Genomic DNA, 24320 nt, shown 5'->3' on the forward strand with positions numbered 1-24320 from the left:
TATTATCTTGAAGCAATTCAAACTGAGAGGTTTGCAGTAAAATCTGCAGTATCATTTCACTGATATTGGACCTGTATCAAGACTAAACTAGTCAGACATACCCTTTCTGCCGCACCTCCAGGCTTTAGCCCAATGACGACCACTTTCAGAGGGGACGACATGATCTCCAGGTCAAGACCAAACGTCTCGTCTTCGCTTCTCCTCAGGGTCACGGTGTCGATGGTACAGACACCCACAAGCTCACTGGCATCTCCCTTCTTGCAGTGCGGATGGGGCACCGAGCCCCCGGTGATCTTTGGGTTTCTTCCACACTGGGTGGCTTGGGGAGGGGGCTGGGATGGGCCGGAGCCTGGAGAGGGCTCATCCGCTTTGGACTTTTGCTGCTGGGGCAGGTTTGGCGCTTCGATGCTCATCATGCTTTTGACCCGCATCACTGCTTTATGCTCGAGCTTGGGGGAGCGCTTTGACTCCAACTGGCCATCATCTTGACTTGTATAGCTCTCACTATTGATGCTCAAATTGCTGGGCCTGGAGCCCAAACTGCCTGCAGCCCCTGCTTTTCGGGTGGGCATGAGGGGCGACTCGGAAGTGGGTGACGCAGACTTATTGGTGAAACCTTCCTCACACTGTGAGAAACTGCCAGAGAGCGGTGTTTTGACATCATGGCTTCCACAACTCTGCATATCCCCGTCCTTGCTGTTTCCATTTATATCTAACGACGATGTAGCATTCACAATCGCTGATTCACTTTTGGGAATTTCAGAAGCTCTGCCATCACCAAAGTTTACAGAGTCCGGTTTCGTTGGCCCGCGGAAGAGCCCGGTGTTTCTGGTTTTGTCGTCCTCCTCGTCGCTGAGCTCGTCTTCGAAGCACATCAGCCGTCGTTGGCGAAGAAGTGGGCTACGCAAGGAGGCGGGGCTAGATACAGCGATGGGCTGGCAAACTGCCTCTACGGGGGGATTGGGAGGAACAGGCGTCTCTTCTTGCGATGCATTGTGGGCGGAGCAACTCTCCACTTCTGTAAGAGAAGGAGTGAATGCTGAGAATAAGTCATCATCATTGCCAAATAAAAACAGACAAAGATGAAGATCTGATGATCGTGTCACAAAGCATTACAACCTTTTTACATCATGGGCCGTCTATTTTACGCTATTTCACGTCTATTTTACAAACATTCCTGTAGAAAAAACATGCACATAGAGCTGAAAAAAAAATGTGAGTTGTTCAACAACGCAAAAGTGGAGGACAGAATGCTTCACTCTGATTGCAAACATTACATTACAAAAAGCTGCTACAGTGGGGGAAATAATTATTTGATCCCTTGCCAATTTTGTAAGTTTGCCCACTGACAAAGAAATGAACGATCTATAATTGTTATGGTAGGTTTATTTTAACATTGAGAGACAGAATATCAAAAAAAGAATCCAGAAAATCACATTATATAAAAGTTATAAATTGATTTGCATTTGATCGAGTGAAATAAGTATTTGATCCCCTAACAAAACATGACTCAGTACTTGGTGGAGAAACCGTTGTTGGCAAGCACAGAGGTCAGACGCTTCTTGTAGTTGGTCACCAGGTTTGCGCACATCTCAGGAGGGATTTTGGTCCACTCCTCTTTGCAGATCTTCTCCAAATCCTGAAGGTTTCGAGGCTGTCGCTTGGCAACTCTAAACTTCAGCTCCCTCCACAGATTTTCTATGGGATTAAGGTCCGGAGACTGGCTAGGCCACTCCATGACCTTAATGTGCTTCTTCTTGAGCCACTTCTTTGTTGCCTTGGCCGTATGTTTTGGGTCATTGTCGTGCTGGAAGACCCATCAACGACCCATTTTCAGTGTCCTGGCTGAGGGAAGGAGGTTGTCGCCCAAGATTTCACGGTACATGGTCCCGTCCATCCTCCCCTCGATGCGGTGAAGTCGTCCTGTCCCCTTAGCAGAGAAACACCCCCAAAGCATAATGTTTCCACCTCCATGCTTGATGGAGGGGATGGTGTTCTTGGGGTTATAATCAGCATTTCTCTTCCTCCAAACACGGCGAGTTGAGTTGATGCCAAATAGCTCGATTTTGGTCTCATCTGACCACATTACCTTCTCCCAAACCTTCTCTGAATCATTCAGGTGTTCATTGGCAAACTTCAGACGGGCCTGTACACGTGCCTTCTTGAGCAGGGGGACCTTGCGGGCGCTGCAGGATTTTAATCCATTACGGCGTAGTGTGTTACCAATGGTTTTCTTGGTGACTGTGGTCCCAGCTGTCTTGAGATCATTAACAAGTTCCTCCCGTGTAGTTCTGGGCTGATCCCTCACCTTTCTCATGATCATCGATACCCCACGAGGCGAGATCTTGCGTGGAGCCCCAGACCGAGGGCGATTGATGGTCATTTTGTGTTTCTTCCATTTCTGAATAATCGCACCAACAGTGGTCTCCTTCTCACCAAGCTGCTTTCCGATGGTCTTGTAGCCCATTCCAGCCTTGTGCAGGTCTACAATCTTTTCCCTGACGTCCTTAGACAGCTCTTTGGCCTTGCCCATGGTGGAGAAGTTGGAATCTGATTGATTGATTCTGTGGACAGGTGTCTTTTATACAGGTAATGAATTGAGACAGATGTCTTTCATACAGGTAACGAGTTGAGATTCGGAGTACTTTATTAAAGTGAGAGGACTAATCTAACCGGTCTGTGGGAGCCAGAATTCTTGCTGGTTGGTAGGGGCTCAAATACTTATTTCACTCAATCAAATGCAAATCAATTTATAACTTTTATATAATGTGATTTTCTGGATTATTCTTTTTATATTTTGTCTCTCACTGTTAAAATAAACCTACCATAACAATTATAGATCGTTCATTTCTTTGTCAGTGGGCAAACTTACAAAATCGGCGAGGGATCAAATAATTATTTCCCCCACTGTAAATCGTCCTCTGTCTGTTGGAAGAGACTCAGTACAGACATTTTACATCTGGTCAATTGGGAGTAACAGTTATAAACTATAATTAGCACCTCGTGCTTGCAAGCCTCCGCGAGCCAGTCAAGTTGCAGTTTAAATCCAGGTCTGTTCAAAATGTCATCCCTTCATAATTTTGTCCTTTAAAGACATTTGTCTGAAATCGTGGAGGCATACAAACTAATAATGAAAAGACGGCCTTTGAATATCATGAACTTATCATGAGCTAAGAAATCCTGAGGGGGAACATGAAATGAAAACACTCATCAAAATCATCAAAATGATTGCTCGGCTGCCCTTGAGTTCATATTAAACAGGCTGAATCCATACCTGACAATGCCATTTTCAGTTCATCTGATCACAAAGTCACTTTCCTCTAGAGCTAAGTTTAAACCTCTCCATGGTATTTAAATGGCTGGAATTATTTTTACCAGTTGGCCTTGTTGTGCTGTCATCCATTGAAGTGCTGAAGCTCCGCTGGTGCAGTGCATCATCGCTGGTGGAGCCCATGAGCACGGATTCGGACGAGAAGGACTGGCTGGAAACGTCCTGGGAGAAGTACTGAGACAACTCTGTCTCTGAGCTTAGAGACCCCTGCTACAGCAAAATGGTGGAAGAACCAATCGAGGGAAATGAAGATGAAAAACAGTGCAAGATTAATACTAATGCACCGGTTAAGAAGAACTAAACTGAACCTAGCAGAGCCACACTACCTATGTCTAAGAACTTAGAAATAACACATGAATATTGGAAACAAACGTACTCTACTAGCAGGCTCGAGGAACCTCTTCATGGTCCAGCTGAGAGTAGGGGAGCCATCTCCCTGCCGGTCCTTCAGCGTTGGGTAGGGGCTCTTACAGGACGGACCTACACATCACAACCGGGACAGTTAGCATCTGAGCCACGCTGTTGCTAACATACTTTAGCACTTAGTTCAACTGCGGTGCTCTTATTCTAACACCTGTAAAACTTTCTTTCAGAACAGGAGTAAACGGATGACAAATGTAAATGTAGGTAGAGATATCTGACCTTGGGGGTGAGACGAAGGTCTGTTTTTGCTCATTTTGTGTGTGGAACGAGCTATGACCTGATCCATCTCCTGTTCCGATACCTGAGCAAAGACAATAAGATGCAAGAGTTTTTATCAAACCAGGACAACTTTGAACACTACGGTGGCAACTACTAGAAAATGGATACAACAGTTCTGAAAGCATCATATACGTATATAAGTTAAATAAAAATACAGTACATTATGACAGATTTAAAAAGGGCATAAAGAAGTAAAGCAAAAAGAAGTCTGATTGTATAGAAGTCTATGAGAAAATGACTCTACTTCTCTATTGATTTATTCCCTCAGTAAACATTGTAAACATGAGTTTATGGTCTCAATCTCTAGTTTCAAGTCTTCTTCAATACAGCAGGATGTTCATTTAGTAAATGATGGTCATATTTAGAGTAAAGGTAGACTATAAGCAGGGTATGTTTTAGGGTGGGCTATCTTGTGATTGACTGTTTGCTACCAATCCGCCGTTACCACAAACATAAAGCTACATTCAGACCTCAATTGTAACAGGTCTTGAGAAATGGCTGTCCAAAAGAGTCCTCCTGCATTAGGCACTTTGGCAGGGAAGGTCAAATCCCCAAAAACTGCATTACGGTTTGTATTTTCACAGTCCTTCAGGAAGTTAATGGGAATGATCTACCCTTTACTTCATAATTATTGAGTATCAGCTGGATTTAATTGGAATATAGACCTGCCCAAAAGTTCAGGCTGTTGAATATATCAAAAAAGAATCTGTATCTATGTAAATAGAGACACACATCCTCTTACCTTGGGGTTAGGATGCCGGCTGATGATGAGACTGACAGGTCCAGGTCCACATTCACTGAGGATGGCATAGGCCTCACTGAGAGCGGCGTGACGCAGACTGACCGAGTCCACCTCCAGTATTTGATCTCCACGACTGCACGGAGGAGTACAGGCATCAGCATAACACAGTCAAAGACCTATTTGTACACACCCAAACTTAAATGTACCCATATGCAATCAAATGTAAATATTATATGAACAAACATTGATTTGTGAATACACTTCTACGGAAGCCCTGAGAGGCAAGTTAGGAAAACAAATTCTGGTGTTCCATTTTTTAAGTCTGATCTAAATAGTTTTCTCTCCTGTGTTTATGACTAAAGAACATGTGGGGAAAAAAGTTGTTTTCCAGTATAATCTTCGTAAGTTCCTTAAATATTTATTTAGTATTTTCATCTGTAAAAAGGTGGGAAAAAATGCTTTGCCAGGATCATTTTTCAAAGTGACTCTTTTTGAGTCACAAGTGAATCTTTTTTTAACCTGTTCTTTAAAAGGAACAGTTCATCCTAAAATTCTAAATACATATTTTTCCTCTTACCTGTAGTGCTTTTTACTAGTGAGTTGCCTAGTTTTAAGGGTATCAACTATAGAGATATCTGCCTTTTCTTGAATATAATTAAAAAAGAGGTCCGTGGACTATCTTGAGTACTCTCGAGTAGTAGTAAGGATTTCTGGAGAGTATAGTTCCATTATATTTCAGAAAAGGCATGCATCTCTACGGGCAATTTCTCCAAAACTAGGCAACTCACACCATAACAATCTAGGATGATAAATAGCACTACAGGTAGGAAAAAAAATATTGTCTTTTGTCATTTTGGGGTGAATTGTCCCTTTAAGTAATGAAACACAGGTGAAAAAACAATTAAGGTCAGACTTAGAAAATGGAACAACATAATTGTTTTTTCTCACTTGCGTCACGGAGCTTCCGTACTTTTTCAACCAATGAGCTAATACCAAAGTGTACATTTCAGTTTACAGTTCAAAGATGACCCTGAAGTTTTTTTACCTGAGCCTTCCGTCCATCTTGGCCACAGATCCCAGTGCCAGGCTATGGATGTAGATGCCAGGAGCAGAGTTCTCCAGGGTCAAACAGCAAACTCCAATCCCGAGACCAACACTGGGCTCTAAAAAAAACAAAAAACATGTTAGCCATCACTGCAAAAATCGCACAAGACCTCCTTGTAAAGTATGACTGCTAACTGCTCATTAATACAGAAACAAAGCAGTCAAGGATATACTGTACAAAAATACGAGAACATACCGACCCATTACTTGAGTATATCTTTGGTCCGGGTCTATGTTTCCGGGTTTGAGCCCATTGGCTCCAATGAAGGGAATTCTTAATGCAACAATGATATTCTACAGTGTAGAATATCATTGAATTGTGCAACATTAAGTTAGGGGGTACTTGGCTGAAAAAATATTTCACAGGGGGTACATCACTGAAAAAAGGTTGAGAACCACTGTTCTACACAATAGTGTCCTTGCAACTTTTTTGCCAACAGTTATGTTTGTCTCTTCTCTGCTTCAAATAAATATAGGAAAGATTCTCCAGTGTGGTTTGGGAGAACTTATACCCCATCCAACACCTTAGGGATGAGCTGAATGGAATAAAAATAAGTATACATATTAGGGGTCAAAGAAAATATAGATACAGTTGAATGTTGCAATATTGTGTTTTGTGATACTCCATCAACTCTCAAAACACGATTTTTGAATTACAGTTCATATGCAAAGATTAGTGGCAGACAGTGGCTCAGATTGTAGAAAAAGTAGTGCCACGATGTTGGATGTTACCAGGACTGTGATAAATCAAATGAGCCCAATGTTCTGCAATTTTTTCACTCTATTTTCACTTTATGAGTATGATGGTGTGTCCTTTATACCAGTCATTCCCAAAAACTGGGTCGGGGACATTTTATCTGGGTTGCCAAATTGTTTTTGCAGAATGTCTTCCATAGTCTTTAATTTAACTTTTACATCTGCAGTTCATATTTGAGCCACATGAGGGAGCCTGAATGTTGGTATTGTTCTGATAACTGCAGCCTGTTTATAAGAGTTGATCTAATATAATAATTCTGTTTGTTTTACTGAAGAGAGGAAAAAATGAGAGCCTGTTAACTCCCCCTAAATGCATTTGATGGGTCTCATTTATCAAATATGTGTGTATTTTGAATAAAATGCATTAAACAATGTAGTGATTTATCAATCGTATTTCTTTTTCTAAATGGCTGGTGAAGCTATTCAAAATAACGATCAGGAACATTGTTGGCCATCACATGGTTGGGATAAGTGGGTCCCCCGGGAAAAAAACAACTTTATTCTATGAAAGTTTTCCTCCAACCAAATTTTAAGAATCACAATCTATATTGCCATACATTGAATCGTAACCCCTGAATCATGACAAGGGTTGTCTCTGGGTTCTCCATCAGGTCTGCCAACCTTTATTAAGTGTGACCTCCATGATGATGCAGTCTTTGGGACCAGGACCGGGGCCCCTGTGGGTGTCAGCCTCCTCGCCCCCTGACGGGATGGGTGTTCCCCCGCTGATGTTGGAGTTGGGCGAGCTGGAGCGACTGAGGAGGGTGGGGGTCGGACAGGGGGTCAGGCTGGGACTGCGCAGGCGGGTTCGAATCGTCAGCGTCACCACACCTTTTTTCAGTTGCTGTTGGAAGAACAGAAAAATAAGGTCCAATGTCAACCCCGTATAATTACTTTGCACTAATCAATATTCATGTGCTTTATTACAATTATCTTTACAGATTATAAGATATTTTATATTGGCTTTTGAAGTGTATTATAACAATATAATATTATTTCTACATATTTCTTTGTATGTATCAGTGTATTATCATTCCCATAGGTGTAATACAAATTTTATATTTTATAATGTATTATAATGTGAAAATAATTCACGCTAAGTGGTTATTGTTTGCTTTAATATCATTGAATCTATGCAAGAAGATCACATGTAAATACATTTTCACCTTACTTAAGGCAAACAATGACTAGAATAAATTATAAACAATTATATAACAATGATTATAATGCATTTATGGAAAAATAATTATATATAACAACTATGGGAATTAAATTACACTATGATCTATTTTCATAATTATAATTCTACTATAATAATTACTGCTGTTATTATAAATAGTCTTATTATATGAATCATTTATGTCATATACATTGAATGTGTTGTATCTCTGTTATGCTGTTCATTCTGTACACATGACATCTATTGCATTCTGTCCATCCTGGGAGAAGGATCCCTCCTCTGTCGTTCTCCCATAGGTTTCTTCCTTTTTTCTCCCTGTTAAAGGGGTTTTTAGGGGAGTTTTTCCTGTGCCGATGTGAGGGAAGGACAGAGGATGTCGCATGTGTACAGATTGTAAAGCCCTCTGAGGCAAATTTGTAATTTGTGATTCTGGGCTATACAAAATAAACTGAATTGAATTGAATTGAATTGATCATTGAGAGGACAGCAATTATTAAATATTATGATATTTGACCTTATAAATTATGATACATTGCTTTATAATGGGTTATTATTACAAAAAAAAGTGATGAAGTCAGTATAGTTGCCGTATAGCCTAGCATAAACTTTATTTTGTCTGAAGGACAAACGGATGTCGTCACAGACATTTTTAGAATTGTTTTTTTCAACAACATCTTTAGACAGAACCTATTGTGATCATGCAGTGCACCTTGAAGGTCTGAATGGCCTGTTGGTGCGTGAGTCCTTGGAGAGACTCCCCGTTCACTTCCAGGATCTCATCCCCTACACAAGGGAAGCACACAATTAGATATGGGATGAGCGTAAATGGAGATCACAGAATCGATGAATGGAAAAAGAACGCTTACCCTCTTTCAGTCGTCCATCAGCTGCTGCTGCTCCGTGAGGGAAAATGGTTTTGACAAAAATCCCCATCTGACCGCGAGCCGAGTCCTGGCCACCAACAATGCTGAATCCTAAGCCCTATAACAGGCAGATATTATGTCAGAAAGGACAAACAACGGCATCAGTAGGCATTTGTTTTTCCAAGAACATCATTCATTATGGTGGTGACACGAGAGCTCATAGTACCCTGTTACCCCATTAGAGCGCTGCAATCCCAGAATGCAGGGTTACTTACGGTTCCTAGAGTTTCCAAAAGCAGAACAGGAGCCAGAGCCTTCAGTTAACAAGCTCCTCTACTGTGGAGCCAGCTTCCAGTTTCAGTCCAGGAGGCAGACACACTCACCACTTTTAAAAGCAGGCTTTCCTCTTTGATAAGGTTTATAGTTATGGCTGGTTCAGGTCTATAGTTAGGGCTGGTTCAGGTTTATAGTTAGGGCTGGTTCAGGTTTATAGTTCAGGTTTATAGTTAGGGCTGGTTCAGGGGCTGGTTCAGGTTTATAGTTAGGGCTGGTTCAGGTTTTAGGGCTGGTTCAGGTTTATAGTTAGGGCAGGTTTATAGTTAGGGTTCAGGTTTTAGTTAGGGCTGGTTAGGTTTATAGTTAGGGCTGGTTCAGGTCTATAGTTAGGGCTGGTTCAGGGTTAGGGCTCAGGTTTATAGTTAGGGCTGGTTCAGGTTTATAGGGCTGGTTCAGGTTTATAGTTAGGGCTGGTTCAGGTTTATAGTTAGGGCTGGTTCAGGTTTATAGTTAGGGCTGGTTCAGGTTTATAGTTAGGGCTGGCTCAGGTTTTAGGGCTGGTTCAGGTTTATAGTTAGGGCTGGGGTTTATAGTTGGTTCAGGTTTATAGTTAGGGCTGGTTCAGGTTTATAGTTAGGGCTGGTTCAGGTTTATAGTTAGGGCTGGCTCAGGTTTATAGTTAGGGCTGGTTCAGGTTTATAGTTAGGGCTGGCTCAGGTTTCCCTTGGTGCAGACCCTATATGGTGCTATAGGCCTAGACTTCCTAGGATACACTGAGCTCCTCTCTCCTCTTCCTCTCCATCTGTGTATATTCATGTCACTTTTATGCACATTAGTAAATCTGCTCCTTCCCTGGAGTCTCTGTGCTATCTTGGTTTCCATGGATCTAGTTCTACCTCGCCCGTGGTCGGGCCTCCTGCTGCGGTCCTGCTCACACCCACTGCTACTGCTATTATTATTTGTAGGCATTATTACTGTTACTTCTACTTTTATTATCATTATTAGTCTATTATATCCACTATTCCTGTTATTATAAGTCATAATTTCTCTATTATTATTCTGCTATTATTTTATCTACTACTGCTATTGCTTCAGTCATTATATGTATCATTTCTATCATATGGGTTGACTATGTTGAAACTCTATTATGTTGTTCATTCTGTACACATGACAGGGATCCCTCCGCTGTTACTCTCCGTAGGTTTCTTCCTTTTTTTTCTTCCTCGTTAAAGAGGTTTTTTTTAAATTATTTTACAACTTTATAATCTCAGATATTGTTAGTGTTTTATGGTACATTTGTGATTTTCTTCCTGGAAATTTCCCCAAATTTTCAATTTTAATCTCTCAGTTTTGGAATATATTCCCCGGCTCTGTAATTTATTTATTTAAATGGCCCTAATACGCTGTCGTATAAAAGTTAGTGAATTAGAACCAGACTCTGGTTGTACCGACACACACATGTGCATCTCATATTGTTAGATTACATATACATGTAGCAGTTGGAGTGCATTCTGTGAGCTCTATTCATGCGACTCGTGTCAAAAGGAGTGCACTCACCTTGCCCTGGCCTTTCATCAGCACTATGCTGGAGATAATGGACGGCTGTGCCAGTCGCCATGGAGACTCCACTTGAATGGTGCTCAGGGAGCGAGCTGATTTCTTAATGATCTGATACTCCTAAAAGGGAGATTAATATGAAAAGAAAAACACAGTCATACAAATTAATCTGATGAGAACAACAGAGTTATTGATAGTGTGAGGAGACGTTTACTTTTTTATTCAAATGATACATTTGCATTATTCCCTCATACATACAGACGACATGTGATGACTTAAGTCTGTGGTTCTTAATGTTATTGTATTTAGACACTTTGTTCTTATATAATGTAGGTCATTGTTACTTTTTGTATATATTTATTTCATATTTATATTTACACCTTTTTGTTCACTAATTGTGTACAAAACAGTCCTGTCTAGTCTTTACCTTTACCTGTCCTGCTATGTTGTCCATGTCCCAAGCTGTTTTTTTCTATTGATGTTTTAATACATTGAGAGAGATGTTAAAAAAAAAGTAAAATTTGTTGTATGTGCACGCATACTTGGCCAATAAAGCTGATTCTGATGTAGTCCCTTTCTATTTGAGTTCCTTTTCTCAATAAGCCTCCCATTAACACACGTTTCATTGTGCACTGTTATATCAAACATTACATAAAATAGATCGATAAAGGCAGTGCTGCAAAAAGATGAGTTAGCATTTTTTCATTTCAAAGTAAATGTTTTTTTAAGATGCCTGAAGTACAAGCCTGAGGGATGTTAACGTTTTGTGCTCCAACATAAAATATGACAGTATACTTATGTGTCTTAATAAAGGCGGTTGCTAGCCATCTTGTTGGTTATCTGGGCCTCGACCGATCCGGTATGGAAATCTGATTTGATGATCTGGTGTTGGGAGTGGAACCTACACTTACACGGGGGAGAACATATCAAATCCATACAGAAAGGCCCTGCCCAGACCGGGCATCGAACCCGGGAACCTTCTAGCTGTCTACGCCCTTTCTTCCATCTTATGTAATGTTATTATATCTACACTTCAGGGCATAATGCATAATCTATATGTAAATATCAACACTGTCAATCTTAGAATGAGGTGAGGCATTCGCTGACCTGTCTTACTCCAGCGGTGTCCAGCTGTTGAGGTAAGGAGTGTTTGCGGCGTCCCGGTGGAGGCTTCTCCACCACCTCACAGCTGCTCACACCGTTCTCCACAAACAGCTCATCGTCCTCACCCACTGACTCCAGACGACTGCTCGCCCCTGAGCCACGAAAAAAATAATTTCATTCCTCTGAACAGAAGAAGCCATTCTCAATTTTTCATTGGTAAAGTCAATATAAAAGTCAGGAAGATACCAAACTCTCATCCATCAATCCATTTTTCTATCTTTATTTCCATCAATCCACCCATCCATAGACTAAAAACGTGCCGAGAATAGATGCAGTGTTTCTAATTCAAGAACCATTTCAAGAGTTAATTTCTGTACCAACCCTGGGATCGACTGCCTAGCTTCATCGGCGTGGGGCTGCAGCAAGATCCTTTGGGTGCCTCTCCCTGACTTTGTCCTTCTTGTTTCTCCAAGTTAGTCAACTGTAAGGACAAAAACATACGGAGATTTTCATACAGAAATATGGACCTCCTGATATCTGGTACTTCCACAATAAAACTTCAAAAACACAGTTTTGTCTATTATAGGCGGCTGTGGCACATGAGGTAGAGCGCTTGTCCCGTAACCACAAGGTTGGTGGTTCAAACCCCTCTACCGGCAACATGCCGAGGTGTCCTTGAGCAAGACACCTAACCCCAAGTTGCTCCCCGGGCGCTTCATTGCAGCCCACTGCTCCTCCGGGATGGGTTAAATGCAGAGAAATAATTTCCCCATTGTGGGACTAATAAAGGATTGATTATTATTATTATTAAAAAAAACATTACCTTTTTTTAACATTTTAGTTCTGTTGTGTGAACACTAAATATACTGTAAAATGTATAGACCTTTATTGTGCTATTTTCCAAATGGACACTTTGTAGCCGTTCTGTTTTATTGACAGGAGTCATTAAGGTGGCCCAGGCGGTCGATCAGGATGCATCATCTGGAGGTTATCTGGATGTCTCCTAATAGGAGTACAGCCAAGGGCACTAAATTACAAATGATGCTATGGCAAAGGACTGACCCTACTGCCTCTGATTGGCTAATACCAAGCAGCAACTTCCGGTTCTGAAAAGTGCTCTAAACCTGCATTCTCTCTACTGTTCATCAGGGGGCAACTCCTCTGGTTGTATAGAAGTCTATGAGAAAATGACTCTACTTCTCTCTTGATTTATTCCCTCAGTAAACATTGTAAACACGAGTTTATGGTCTCAATCTCTAGTATAAAGCCTTCTTCAATACAGCATGATGTTCATTTAGTAAATTATGCTCCATTTAGAGTCAGATAGACCATAAAGCAGGGTATGCTTTAAGGCGGGGCTTACTGTGATTGACAGGTCTCTGCCATTGCGTTTCCGGTCTGGGAGTTGTCAGCGCTTTTATCTTTATATTTGAACCCTTTCAGAGGGAGTTTACAGTTCATGTAAGTTAATTGTAACATTGCGGTGGCCTAAAATCCATCAATGACACAATCCGACACAAAACGACACAATCCGCACACACACACACACAAAAAAAAAACACATAGTACATATCTGTGTGTACCAGGTAGGGGTTGTGAGAATTGGGGCTGCAGTTGGAGGGCTGGGAGCAGCGAGGGGGAGCAGTCTGAGATAGGGAGGACAAGGAATTGCAGGTGCTGACCAGATCCGGCAGACTGGTGGATGGGAAGCGCTCGAAACCAACATCTGACTCCTCCTGCGGGGACAGAAAATAAAGTTAAGATGGCATGTGTGAGACATCATGGCATTTATGTGTACTTGGTATGTTAGATATGTAGCCATGGGAGAGGAGAAAGTGATTTGTTGTGTTTCCATTTCAAACAGGAACAATAAAATAAAAAAAACATGTAACACAGCTGTTATCACAGCAGGAATCTCATACAAACAATGTTGGACCTTTAACTGGAACTTGGCCAAAGTTGTCCTCATTATGTACCAAGGCCTTTTTTGATTTGTCTTACGATATACTGTATGTATATGACTGATCACTTCTACGTTAATTACTTTTTGTACGATATATGGACATGACCTTGATCATTTTGACGTTATTAGCTTATCGTACTATATTTGTACATACCTTCAATCATTTTTACGTTGTCAGCTTATTGTGAGATATATAAATGACCTATATATCTCGTATGATATATGGACATGGCCTTGATCATTTTTAAGTTAACTACTTATCGTACGATATATATATGGATATGACCTCTATATATCGTACCATAAATTGACAGGACCTTGATCATATTTACACTGTTAACTTATTGTATGTTATATGGACATGACCTCGATCATTTATACATTGTCAGCTTATCATACGATATATAAACATGACCTCTAAATCTCATACGATATATAAACATGACCTCTAAATCTCATACGATATATGGACATGACCTCTTGATATCGTACCATAAATGGACATGCCCTTGATCATATCTACACTATCAACTTATTGTATGATATACGGACATGACCTTAAATCATTTTTACATTATAAGCTTAACGTTCTTGACCGCTGTCCATGGTTCTGAATCTGGAGCTGTCTAGAGTGTTCCCTGAGATTCGTACTGAAATAATGACAGCCATTTGTTCAGTTGTACAAGAGTAAAGTTGGCATCACAAGGACGGCTGCGCGTGTGTGTGTGTTGACTGTGTGTGTGTTTGTGTGTGTGTATGTGTGTGTGTGTTCACCTACCCTGCTGGCTACCACCAGCTGGACCAGACCAGTGGTGGAGCGGAGGATGGCGACAGCCTCCTGGTGTGTGAGACCCACCAGAGACTGACCATTAATCATCAGCAACTCATCGCCAGCATGAAGACGACCGTCTCTGAAACACACACACATACACATTTAGACAGCATCACTTACTCATACTGTACATAAACTCATACACACATACACAAACTCAAGCTGAACTATTCTCCACCACTTCAGACATGCAAGGTGTCACGTATTGTATCAGATCTAGCGCTAGCGCCAGCATTCAGAGAGGGCTTACCTCCACCGAGGCTGCACTTCTTTACTTATTTATAATTTATATTTATAATGGCCAAATAGAAAATGACTTAAAAAAAAGAAGTAACCTGCATCTGACTCTGGATTAGCATTCACATGGACAAAGTGACTGACAATCGTGGGATACCTACTCCAGATTTGTTTGATTTTTAAAAAAGGTGTTATTGCAAACATTGACACAAAATGACAGCAATTATTTGGGTATATTAATGTTTTGGAGATATTAGGCCATCCCAACAAAAAAACAAGACTGAAAACATATACTTCTTGGTGAGAGATAAAAGAATCGAATTAATAAAATAATAATTGTGATATGAATAAAGGTTTGAGGATATAAAAACTGTGAGAAAAAACAACTTTATACTGAACACTTAAAGGGTAACTTTGTCAACAATTTAAATGTTTCTACTTGGACCCTATTTCATGTTTTTTGCAACTAATGGGAACCACAATTTTTGAAATTGGTCCAGTATCGTAGGAAAACACTGGAATTGCTCAGGGCAACGCCACACTGTCAATGTGCGTTAACTAACAGTGCTTGTTTTTGCCACTGACTCAGATTGTTTTTGAAGAGAACCCTACAGAAATAAAACCTTCTTTACCTTTCTTTATCAAGAAGACAACGTTGCAAACGTGAGTGCAAACGTGAGTGAGAGCTGAGGAGAGTTTGTGGTGTTGGAGTGGAAGAAAGCGTAGCTTGGTGTTATCTAAAAGATTTTTAATGCCCCGGCTGAATATTTATCTGATTTTGACAACATGGATGCGACTTGGTTAGACACAATAAGTGCAAAAAAAAAGAAAAAGGAATGCAGATACAGATATGTGTATTGGCCAGCATCAGCATTATTAGCCTACATTAAGATTTTTTACAGTTAATTAAAGATACTAGGAGACATTGGGTTAATAGGACCTGCCCCCAAGATCATTTAAAGGCATTGACCTAATACTATCCAATTTCACTACATTTTGGACCGTTATTTATACTACAGGCCTTGAGAACGCCCAAAAACCCTAAAGACTAAACTTGCTATAGTTAAATAATTATTTTATTACACATATCACAGCCTTCATCTGAACATCTAATTCTTCTGAAATGTTTGTCCTGTTAAAATAATATTCTGTAAATCAAAAGAGAAGATTCCAAAAACTTTTAATGTTTCATTATAGGCTATTTGTAAAAAAAAAAAAAAAGGTGTGTCCAACAGATTGCAAATGATTGCACAAAAAGTTTTTGAACATTGTATCAAAGAATTACACAAGCACTTTTAGTGGACGTACATTGTATGTCAATCAATACTGGACCAATTTCAAAAATTGCCATCCCCATCAGTCACTTAGACACAAAAACATTGGTTGATAATTACCGTAGTTACCCTTAAAAACCAAGTACACAGATTATTATTGTACTGTAGGGAGGTCCCCTTGTACCTGTGAATGGCGCCCGTCTTCTCCACGTGAGCTATAATGATGCCGTGAGGGGAGCGCTTGGAGCCACGCCCCCCTGTGATCTGTATCCCCAGGCCCTCCTCGCCCTTCACCATGTGCATCTTCCAGATGTAGCTGCCCTCTATGGGCTACAAAGGAAGCACAGACAAACACAACAACAAACAATAAATCAAATTCAGACCAACAGAATGCTGAAAAGTTCATGAGTTTGATTGTCAGATTATATGTTTTTTATGTGACTATGGTATTCAAGAGCACTTAAAGCTGTGCCTGAACGCATCCTGTGTGGACACTGATGACGGACTGTAGCTAATGCTGCTGCCTGTGTAGACAATGTGACTAGCCAGAGTTTGGGATGTGGACCTGGTCTTACTGTGGAGTTGTCAAGAGAAAAAATTGTAAAATTACCCCTTTTTTAGAAATAAAACTTTCACAAAACATCTGTGGGCAGCTGAATGCCACCTTCTCCACAAAGACTCCAGCCAGGAGACAGTTTCTGTTAAGTTTCCTTTTAAAACAAATGAAGACAACCCAGAATTCCCTAAAGCTACAGTACCTCCAATGGCCACATGAGGCTGCTCCAATAGGGAGTCAATCTCCATAAACCCCATGTTAAATTGCCCAACTTTAGATCAGAAATAAACTTGTTTCAGTCTGTATAGGGCATCATTTTATAATAACTCACTTTATATTACTTAATTATATCAAGGCTTAAAGTTATGCATAATTAAGGGTGTGTACACTCGCTACAATAGTGTTGTTTAGCTTTCGGTTGTACTAAAAGACATTTAAAGGAAGAGGCATTCTGTTTGAAGCTTGTTTTTGGCTAGCCAAAATTAGCATTCATCATAATATCGCAGTTAAAGCGAAATTAAGGATGCACCTTGCTTGCAAAGTAAGCTAGCCAGCCAGCTAGCCCTAGCTGCTAACGGTAATTGGCCCCAAAGACGCGTAATCAAGAATCCCACTGCTTTTCTTGGCAAGACCTGCGTAGAATTCAAACGCTAGGATTTGCCAGGCGTCTATGCTCGCCGAGGTACTGGTAAGGTGATATGTTCAGGTCCTATGCCCTGACCATTTGGCTATCCTGAGCATAACTACTGATGGTCAATGCCTAACCTTAACCAAACGTCTCTGCCTCAACCAGCTTCTCAGGACTGGTCTTGCCAAGAAATGCAATGGGATTCATAATACCGCACCAAAGACATATGCGTTGCTGTGACCCAGGCCTCGCTCTTCCCCAGCTCTACCCTCTCGTTCAAAAATGGTCAAGTCTAGTTTCAAAAGAAAAAAAATAAAGGGCTCCTAAAGAGCAGTCCACAAACCAATGGGTGACGTCACGTATTTTATATAGTCTGTGCTCTTCGACCATGAATTGGAGTCTGGGAAGTGTTGAATCTATTGTTCAATTAAGCCTCAGAAGTCCAACATTTACCCCATCACTTTAGCCAATTCCAGTCACAGCCACTTTAACTGTAAGCCAATGTTGCCTTCAAATGCTCTCCAATCTGTTTAAAAAATGTTATGCTTGTACCACTGCATTAACACTAATGAAACTGAAACTACTGAGCCTTGGTTTACTCTGTATTTAATCTGCAATGGTTGGTCGATTGCTCCATCCACATCTCAGAAAATAGTGGATGAAAATTTGACATCATGTTCCCCAGAGGATGCACCCTCCTGACTCTGGTGATCCACTGACTTTTCCTTATACCTCCAAGACGTGGTTTACATGAAATGCTCTTGCATGGATCACCACGCATTTTGATACACATGTATCACGTGTATTCATTAATTACCACACCAAATTCATGTTGTTGTTGATACTGTTTACACGTTGAACTGGGAGATTAAAAATGGACCCTTAGTCATGCTTAACCCCTGCAGTGCTACTGCTACCGGCTTTATCAGCCATTCTGACGACCCAAGGACCTAAAAGGATTTACATCCTCAATGTAGGCCACAAACACTGTACTGCATTTACAATCCTTCGGATGTGCTGGGATGATACGCCAGCTGTCTGTCTCAATCCTCTCACGCACGGGGTGCGTTAAACCACTGTCCCGTTCCTCATACCAGTTGTTGCCGGCTGGTGATCCCATTTATCCTCTCAGACATCTGTACACAGATCTGTGGACCGATGAACATCTGGCTGCTGGACCGGCACAAGGAACCCCAAGTCTGACGACTTGGAAATAAATGGCAATGTAATATTTCTAGGGATCTCTCCTGAAACAGATCATCCACTACACTGACTGATTGCTGTATTGCAAGTCCTGACATATCTTAACCAAAACTAATACCCTTCTCATGCAGCTGTCATATAGATGAGTTGAATCCACTAATGTGGTCAAACAGATGCCTCAGGTTAATCTCTGCCCTTCAGTGTTGGCACATACTCTCCATTTCTCATTTACATCAGTAATGACCTAATAAAAATGTCTTCTTCTCTGCCATCGATGTTTTTATACTTTTTTATTATTTAGTTTTGTTAATACCAAATGTTAGTACTAAAAATATTATTACCAGTATGTTTAGTTTCATGCCAGTTTTAGGTGCTGGAATTCTCTGCCATGTTGTATTGGACATATACGTATATATATATTTATTTATATACGCAGACATGTTTTTCATTGTTTTTGTTCATATTTGCCACTTAGCAGAAGTTAAATTGTTTATATGTTTGTTGCAGGTTCTTTGTTTTCTGTGGAGCTCATTTGTATTTCCCTGGCATTAAACGTAATATATAAAAACATGACCATACTAAATACATGACATTTTATATAAAAATGATTTATTTGGATTTACCACAACAGGACGTTGCTTTTAGTGGCATATTAGCAGTCCCACTGCTAATGTGGTCCTCATCACACCACTCCTCCTCTTACTGCCCTCCGTCCACAATACTACTGACTGCTCAGCACACTACAGCTCCGGTCTTAAAGGAAAACAGACGGAGACACTCTTCTCGGATGCTAATAAATCCCAAGTGTCAAACGAGGCTGAGGAGGCTTTGATGTTTTATTCGCTTTCCGGATCAGCTTCATTACCAATTTGCCTTGAAGGTAGTAGTTACATAACATGAGAAGAGAATAAAAGAACAGAACAGTTTGGATTTGTCTTCCTTCGAAATTTGTGGATTCTTTTTTTGTATTAATACATTTCTGGGCACTACTATTAAAAATACAAAACATTGTTTTCTGGAAATGATTTACTGTCATCTATAGTGGTTAATTGCATAAAAATGCACAATTCAAATTCTGAGGAAAGAAATAATGTATTTTTAATTAAATATTTGCTTTGATTAATATAATTATTGGCATCTAAAGTTTTAATAAGCTGCTTAGATCAAGTGTATACGAGTCATACTTTTCTCTCTGCTTTGAAAACATCTCCTTTAATCAACTGGATTTATTCAAGTTTCTCGCCAAAAACTACATTTTAGAGGCTACATAACATATCATGGTAGTGTTACAATCCACCTCTGCCCAATATGAATTTTTACTGATGAGAGCTTGAAGGCATCATTATGTAACTCAATGGAACCTCAGTTACTGTTAGTTATTTAGCCAAGCAGGACGGTGCTGCCCACTGGCTGCTAATAATTCTGAGCTAACAGCTAACATTAACTAGCTCTCCTTCTGACTATTTCAACACTTTTTTTGTTCCATTCAATCTATTTTTCTTTTATTAATCAGGTTCTCTAGGAATCGTTTCATACAAATATAACCACATGCAAGACAGTTGACAGGGACTCTGATCGCTGGTGTTTAAGTCCTGAGCATTGTGTTCCAACTTTCCAACCTGACCATAGACTATATATAGTAGGTGGACGTAGTTGTCTTGACGTCATCCATTGGTTTGTTGACTGCCAATTTGAAGCCTTGAGTTTGGCGCTTTGGCTGTCGCCATCTTCGCTTTTTGCAACCATTGAGCAAATGTGACTGTATGTATGGACTTTGGAGGAGTGATGCAGAGGCGGCGTATATGGCTCTGGCAGCAGCAGCGACCCGGCAGTCACAAGGTAGCCCCGCTCTAAGTCATACCCTGCTTTATGTGTGTCTATTTGACTCTAAATGGACCATCGTTTACTAAATGGACATCATGCTGTATTGAAGAAGACTTGAAACTAAAGATTGAGACCATAAACTCATGTTACTGAGGGAATAAATCAAGTGAGAAGTAGAGTCATTTTCTCATGGATTTCTTAACAACCAGAAGAGTCGCCCCTGATGGACAGGAGAGAGAATGCAGGTTTAAGACACTTTAGTGTTGTCTTCACTTTCCAGAACCGAACGTTGACGCATGACCTTGACCTCCTCCGTACGAACCCGAGCCCCTCTCGCTGTGAGAGGGTGCTAACCACAATACCACCTTGCAGCACACCTAACTACCATTCCTGACCAAAAGCCTCTGTGAGTGGTTTCATTGCTATGTTGAATACACTTCCTGTAAGTCGCTTTGGATAAAAGCGTCTGCTAAATGACTGTAATGTAATGTAATGTGTTGGGGGGACTAATAGACTGGGTGGAAAAAGTTACATTTACACAACCAAGTAAAGGTAATTACAATGAATGATTTCCAAATGAAGTTAAGGTTCACACTGCCCTCCTGCTCATGCGTTTGTGATGATGATGCTGTCAATAGTTCTGACATATGAAAGGTGTATGGCCTCAAAAACGCTAAGCTGACCACAGAATGAGCTTGCGTTTGAACATTTTAACTGACCTCATATCTTTTATCGTTAAACTTAACAAAAATGACATTCAGAATAAACTCTTCAGAATAAAGGTGCAAGTTTGAGTCATGTAGCTGTGCAGGGTCTTACCTGGCTTGAAGGTTCACTGCTGAAAGAATCCATCTTGCACTCCAACAGCTGACTGTGACACCTGGCGGGCAGGGTGGAGGCGCCTCCGCCGCGTAGACGCTGGGGAGCAGCTCTCACCGGAGGAGAGGCGTCCGGGCTTTCCTCCAGCTGTGTGCTCGCAGACGGGGTGCGACCCGAGTCATCGGGAGGGGGACTGAAAACTGAGTCGGCGGGAACAGAGGAGCCATTGAAGCCGTGGTAACAGCTTTTGAGTTCGGAGTCTGTCCCGCTGTCCCGGTTATCCCGGTTGGAGGACGACCGCGATATCACGCCAAACTTGCGGGTGCGCTTGCCGTTTGCCGGGCGGTCGGAAAGGTCGGGGTCGGCTCTGGACTGCGGCGGGTCTTCGCAGTTGTCGCGGATAACAGCAGTGTCTGTGCTGCCATTGGCGTTGCAGGGAGGGAGGGGAGCCTTCCGCTTGACTCGCCGAAGCATGATCAGGTAGATACAGCCTCCATTCCAGCACTGGTCAGCCAGGTAACTGTGAAAAAACAAACATTGATGGGATAATGCTGTCATTACATCCAATATCATAGAGGAAACTATAGCCATTACATGTCCTCACATTTCCACCTCTATGGGTGGAGGCGGTCTCTTCATGCATTCTGTACAGGTTTTATACTAAAGCTACTACGAGGAACTTTCATTTTGACTTGCACATGGGAGTTTGCCATTGGGGCTTTTCGGGCATAAAAAAAAAGTTTAGGCAACAAACTCATGGCCTGGGGTTATGACATGAGACTCGGGGGGGGGGTCTTTTGGTTTAATTAAAGTTTATTGTTTTTAAGTATCCGGTTATTCTACAGTATTGTTGTTTGTATTCAGATCTGTTATTGAATTACAAATAAATAAATAAAAATAACCAAACAGTTAAATATTTGGGTCCGGCCCTATAAGTCACACATTACAGATCCAAAACAGTCCTGTGGGAGACATATCAGACCCGACATTCATTTTCAAAAATAAGCGACGTGCTCCAACAACCTGATTTAGTCTCGCATATACAGAAAAATGTCCACAGCTCTGTGTCTGCGCTTGTATTTCTTATAAAGATAAGAACATGTACAAAGTAATCGCTATAACACAATGTTTAACCACTACTAGCTCCAAATCCACAGCCTCAACATGAAGAACATACAAAACAATTGCATTAGAGTCTATGGAGCAAAGCCGGATAGTTGTCGGACCCTGGTTGAAGCTGGCCAATGCTGCACTATGATTTGCTGGTATGCATTCAAGGGGCGGGACTTAGCGAAGGGTCAGTCAGAGCTTCCGGTGAGTTTGGTTCTGCAGACTACCAGGTCCTAATGCAGTTGTATTAGATCAAGACTCCGCATTGATGTGATGATATATGAGAATAGAGATTTCTCATGCAGTAGATATTGTTCTGAGCCATCCCTTTAACATCAAATACAACCAGGTATTTGGCCATTGTTCTATATATATTAATATTATTTTCCTTCATGTGATTGGTTCGTTTATTGAAGTGGTCTTACCTGGCTCCACTGACATCTACTCCCACCATCAGCTGCCCGTTGAGTGACAGCAGTTCGTCCCTCAGTTTGATACCACCGCAGCGGGCCGCCGGGCTCCTCTTCCTCACCTCCGTCACCCAGATGCAGCCCACGTCCATGATGGGGCCCTGGTCCCTCCTCCTCCTCGGGCCTCCCTTCTTCCTCCCGTCGGGGTCCCCGAAAATGGGGATGTTCCCGAAGCTGAGGCCGAACTCGGCGGCGTCGCCCTCGTCCTTGCTGAGGGACACGGCGTGGACCTCGACGTCCAGCCCCTCCCTATAGGAGGACGGGCTGACCGACGGAGCTGTGTCACCCTCCATAAAGTTGAACTTGATGTACTCCACCAGCTTCTGAATGGCAGCCAGACACAGGGACATGTCCTCCACATTGACGCTGTTGACGCTGCTGCTGCTGCACACGCTGTCCCCTTCCCCATTCTGGTAGGAGTCCTGATCCACCTGCTGGAGGAGGATAAAGAAGAAGAAGAGTAATCCATTAGTTAATGGAAAATTAATGTAAAGCTTTTAACAACTTAACCTACTTTGTTTCCTTTGAGCGAAATGCTCTGAGTGTATTTTCCTCTGGTAAACAGTGTATGACTAGAGCTTTTATTGTGAAAAAGTGTCAACATGTCTACATCATCATGTTTTATGACTGCTCCAGGCTACAGTGTCTCGTTTTTCTTGATAAACGCCATGGGGAAGTTTCTTGTTACAACATAACGACTTCTCATGTTAAAACAAAAAATGTTTGATTTAACGAGATCAGTGGTTGTGAATTACCGAGAGTTCCTTTCTTTATTTTAATTTCATTTAATAGAACATTATAAGTAACATTAACAAAAGAAAATGAAATAATAAAAAAAAGGGTCTTTGCGGGTCTCCCCCTCACTAAAACTAACAAATAAACTAAATTGATTACATATTTTATTTAAAATAATTCATTTCATTTAACTTCCTGGGAAATTAGTGTACCACAATCTTTCACCATTGAACAACACAAAAACTGAAACTATGCACATCATTTTAAAAAACTTTAAAGCTCAAGCACCCCCCAAAAAAACTCCAGACTGCCCAACACCAAGCACAAACTCCATTGTCTTCACTCAAATGGAAATTCCAAAATCAACCAGGGCCAACATCCCACAGAAGGGACAAGATTGTTGTTTGTACAAGAAACGTTTCTTGTCTAATTTGAACCATTTGGCATAAAGGAGGCCATACTATGCCATAATTACAAGAAAAAAGGGAAGGGGACGAAGTACCTTGAAGCCAGAATTGTCTCGATTCAGGTTGTGGTCCTGCTGTGATCTTGCGCTCTGAGCCCCTTGCCAGTTCTCCAGCAGTGGGAGGATGCTGAGGGCGTTGTCCTGAGTGATGGGCATCCTGGCATCCTGGGCCTGTTGGGGGGGTCGGGTCCCTCACCAGCCACTCTGATGCTTCCAACAGTCAGCGCAGGAGTGGGAACCGGTGTTGGCTGACTGCTCCGGATCCATCTCTGAAAGAGGGGTCTGGGAGCCGCTGCAGAGAAACTTAACAAACTCTACTCTGAGATTTCCAGACAAGCCAGGTTGGAAGATATCGGATTGATGTCGGATGTGGCGTCCATTTCCTTAAGAGAACAAAACAAAATGTCAGATTTATGTGCTAGATAAAAAGGTAAACGAAGGTATCAAAGAAAGCTTGGCTTCTACACCAAATTTTTCCCAAAGTCAATAACTTGTTATTGCGCTTTTGGCATTATTTTCCAGCCAGACCAAATGAAACAAACGATAAATCAACGCCTCTTCGATTACACAGAACCTTCCGAAGCTCAT

At 41.4% G+C, this 24320-nt stretch overlaps 1 protein-coding gene across 1 annotated transcript in view; it reads right to left on the minus strand.

Moving 5' to 3' along the window:
* pdzd2 (PDZ domain containing 2) overlaps nt 1–23961 on the minus strand; it is a 40055-nt gene extending 16094 nt beyond the window's left edge. The window contains exons 1-18 of the mRNA XM_054610831.1: nt 23769–23961; nt 22487–22965; nt 20952–21471; nt 16106–16251; nt 14357–14489; nt 13178–13351; nt 11997–12096; nt 11619–11767; nt 10512–10631; nt 8682–8796; nt 8525–8598; nt 7257–7479; nt 5821–5938; nt 4776–4908; nt 3974–4055; nt 3708–3811; nt 3376–3541; nt 102–1039 (exon numbers count right to left, since the gene is read on the minus strand). Coding sequence (XP_054466806.1) covers nt 102–1039; nt 3376–3541; nt 3708–3811; nt 3974–4055; nt 4776–4908; nt 5821–5938; nt 7257–7479; nt 8525–8598; nt 8682–8796; nt 10512–10631; nt 11619–11767; nt 11997–12096; nt 13178–13351; nt 14357–14489; nt 16106–16251; nt 20952–21471; nt 22487–22965; nt 23769–23888 — 3894 coding nt within the window. The 5' untranslated portion in view covers nt 23889–23961. The remainder of the gene's footprint in view (nt 1–101; nt 1040–3375; nt 3542–3707; nt 3812–3973; nt 4056–4775; nt 4909–5820; nt 5939–7256; nt 7480–8524; nt 8599–8681; nt 8797–10511; nt 10632–11618; nt 11768–11996; nt 12097–13177; nt 13352–14356; nt 14490–16105; nt 16252–20951; nt 21472–22486; nt 22966–23768) is intronic.
* Between the last annotated feature and the right edge of the window lie 359 nt (nt 23962–24320).

The sequence above is a fragment of the Anoplopoma fimbria genome, chromosome 13, assembly GCF_027596085.1.
Source record: "Anoplopoma fimbria isolate UVic2021 breed Golden Eagle Sablefish chromosome 13, Afim_UVic_2022, whole genome shotgun sequence".
NCBI lineage: Eukaryota > Metazoa > Chordata > Actinopteri > Perciformes > Anoplopomatidae > Anoplopoma > Anoplopoma fimbria.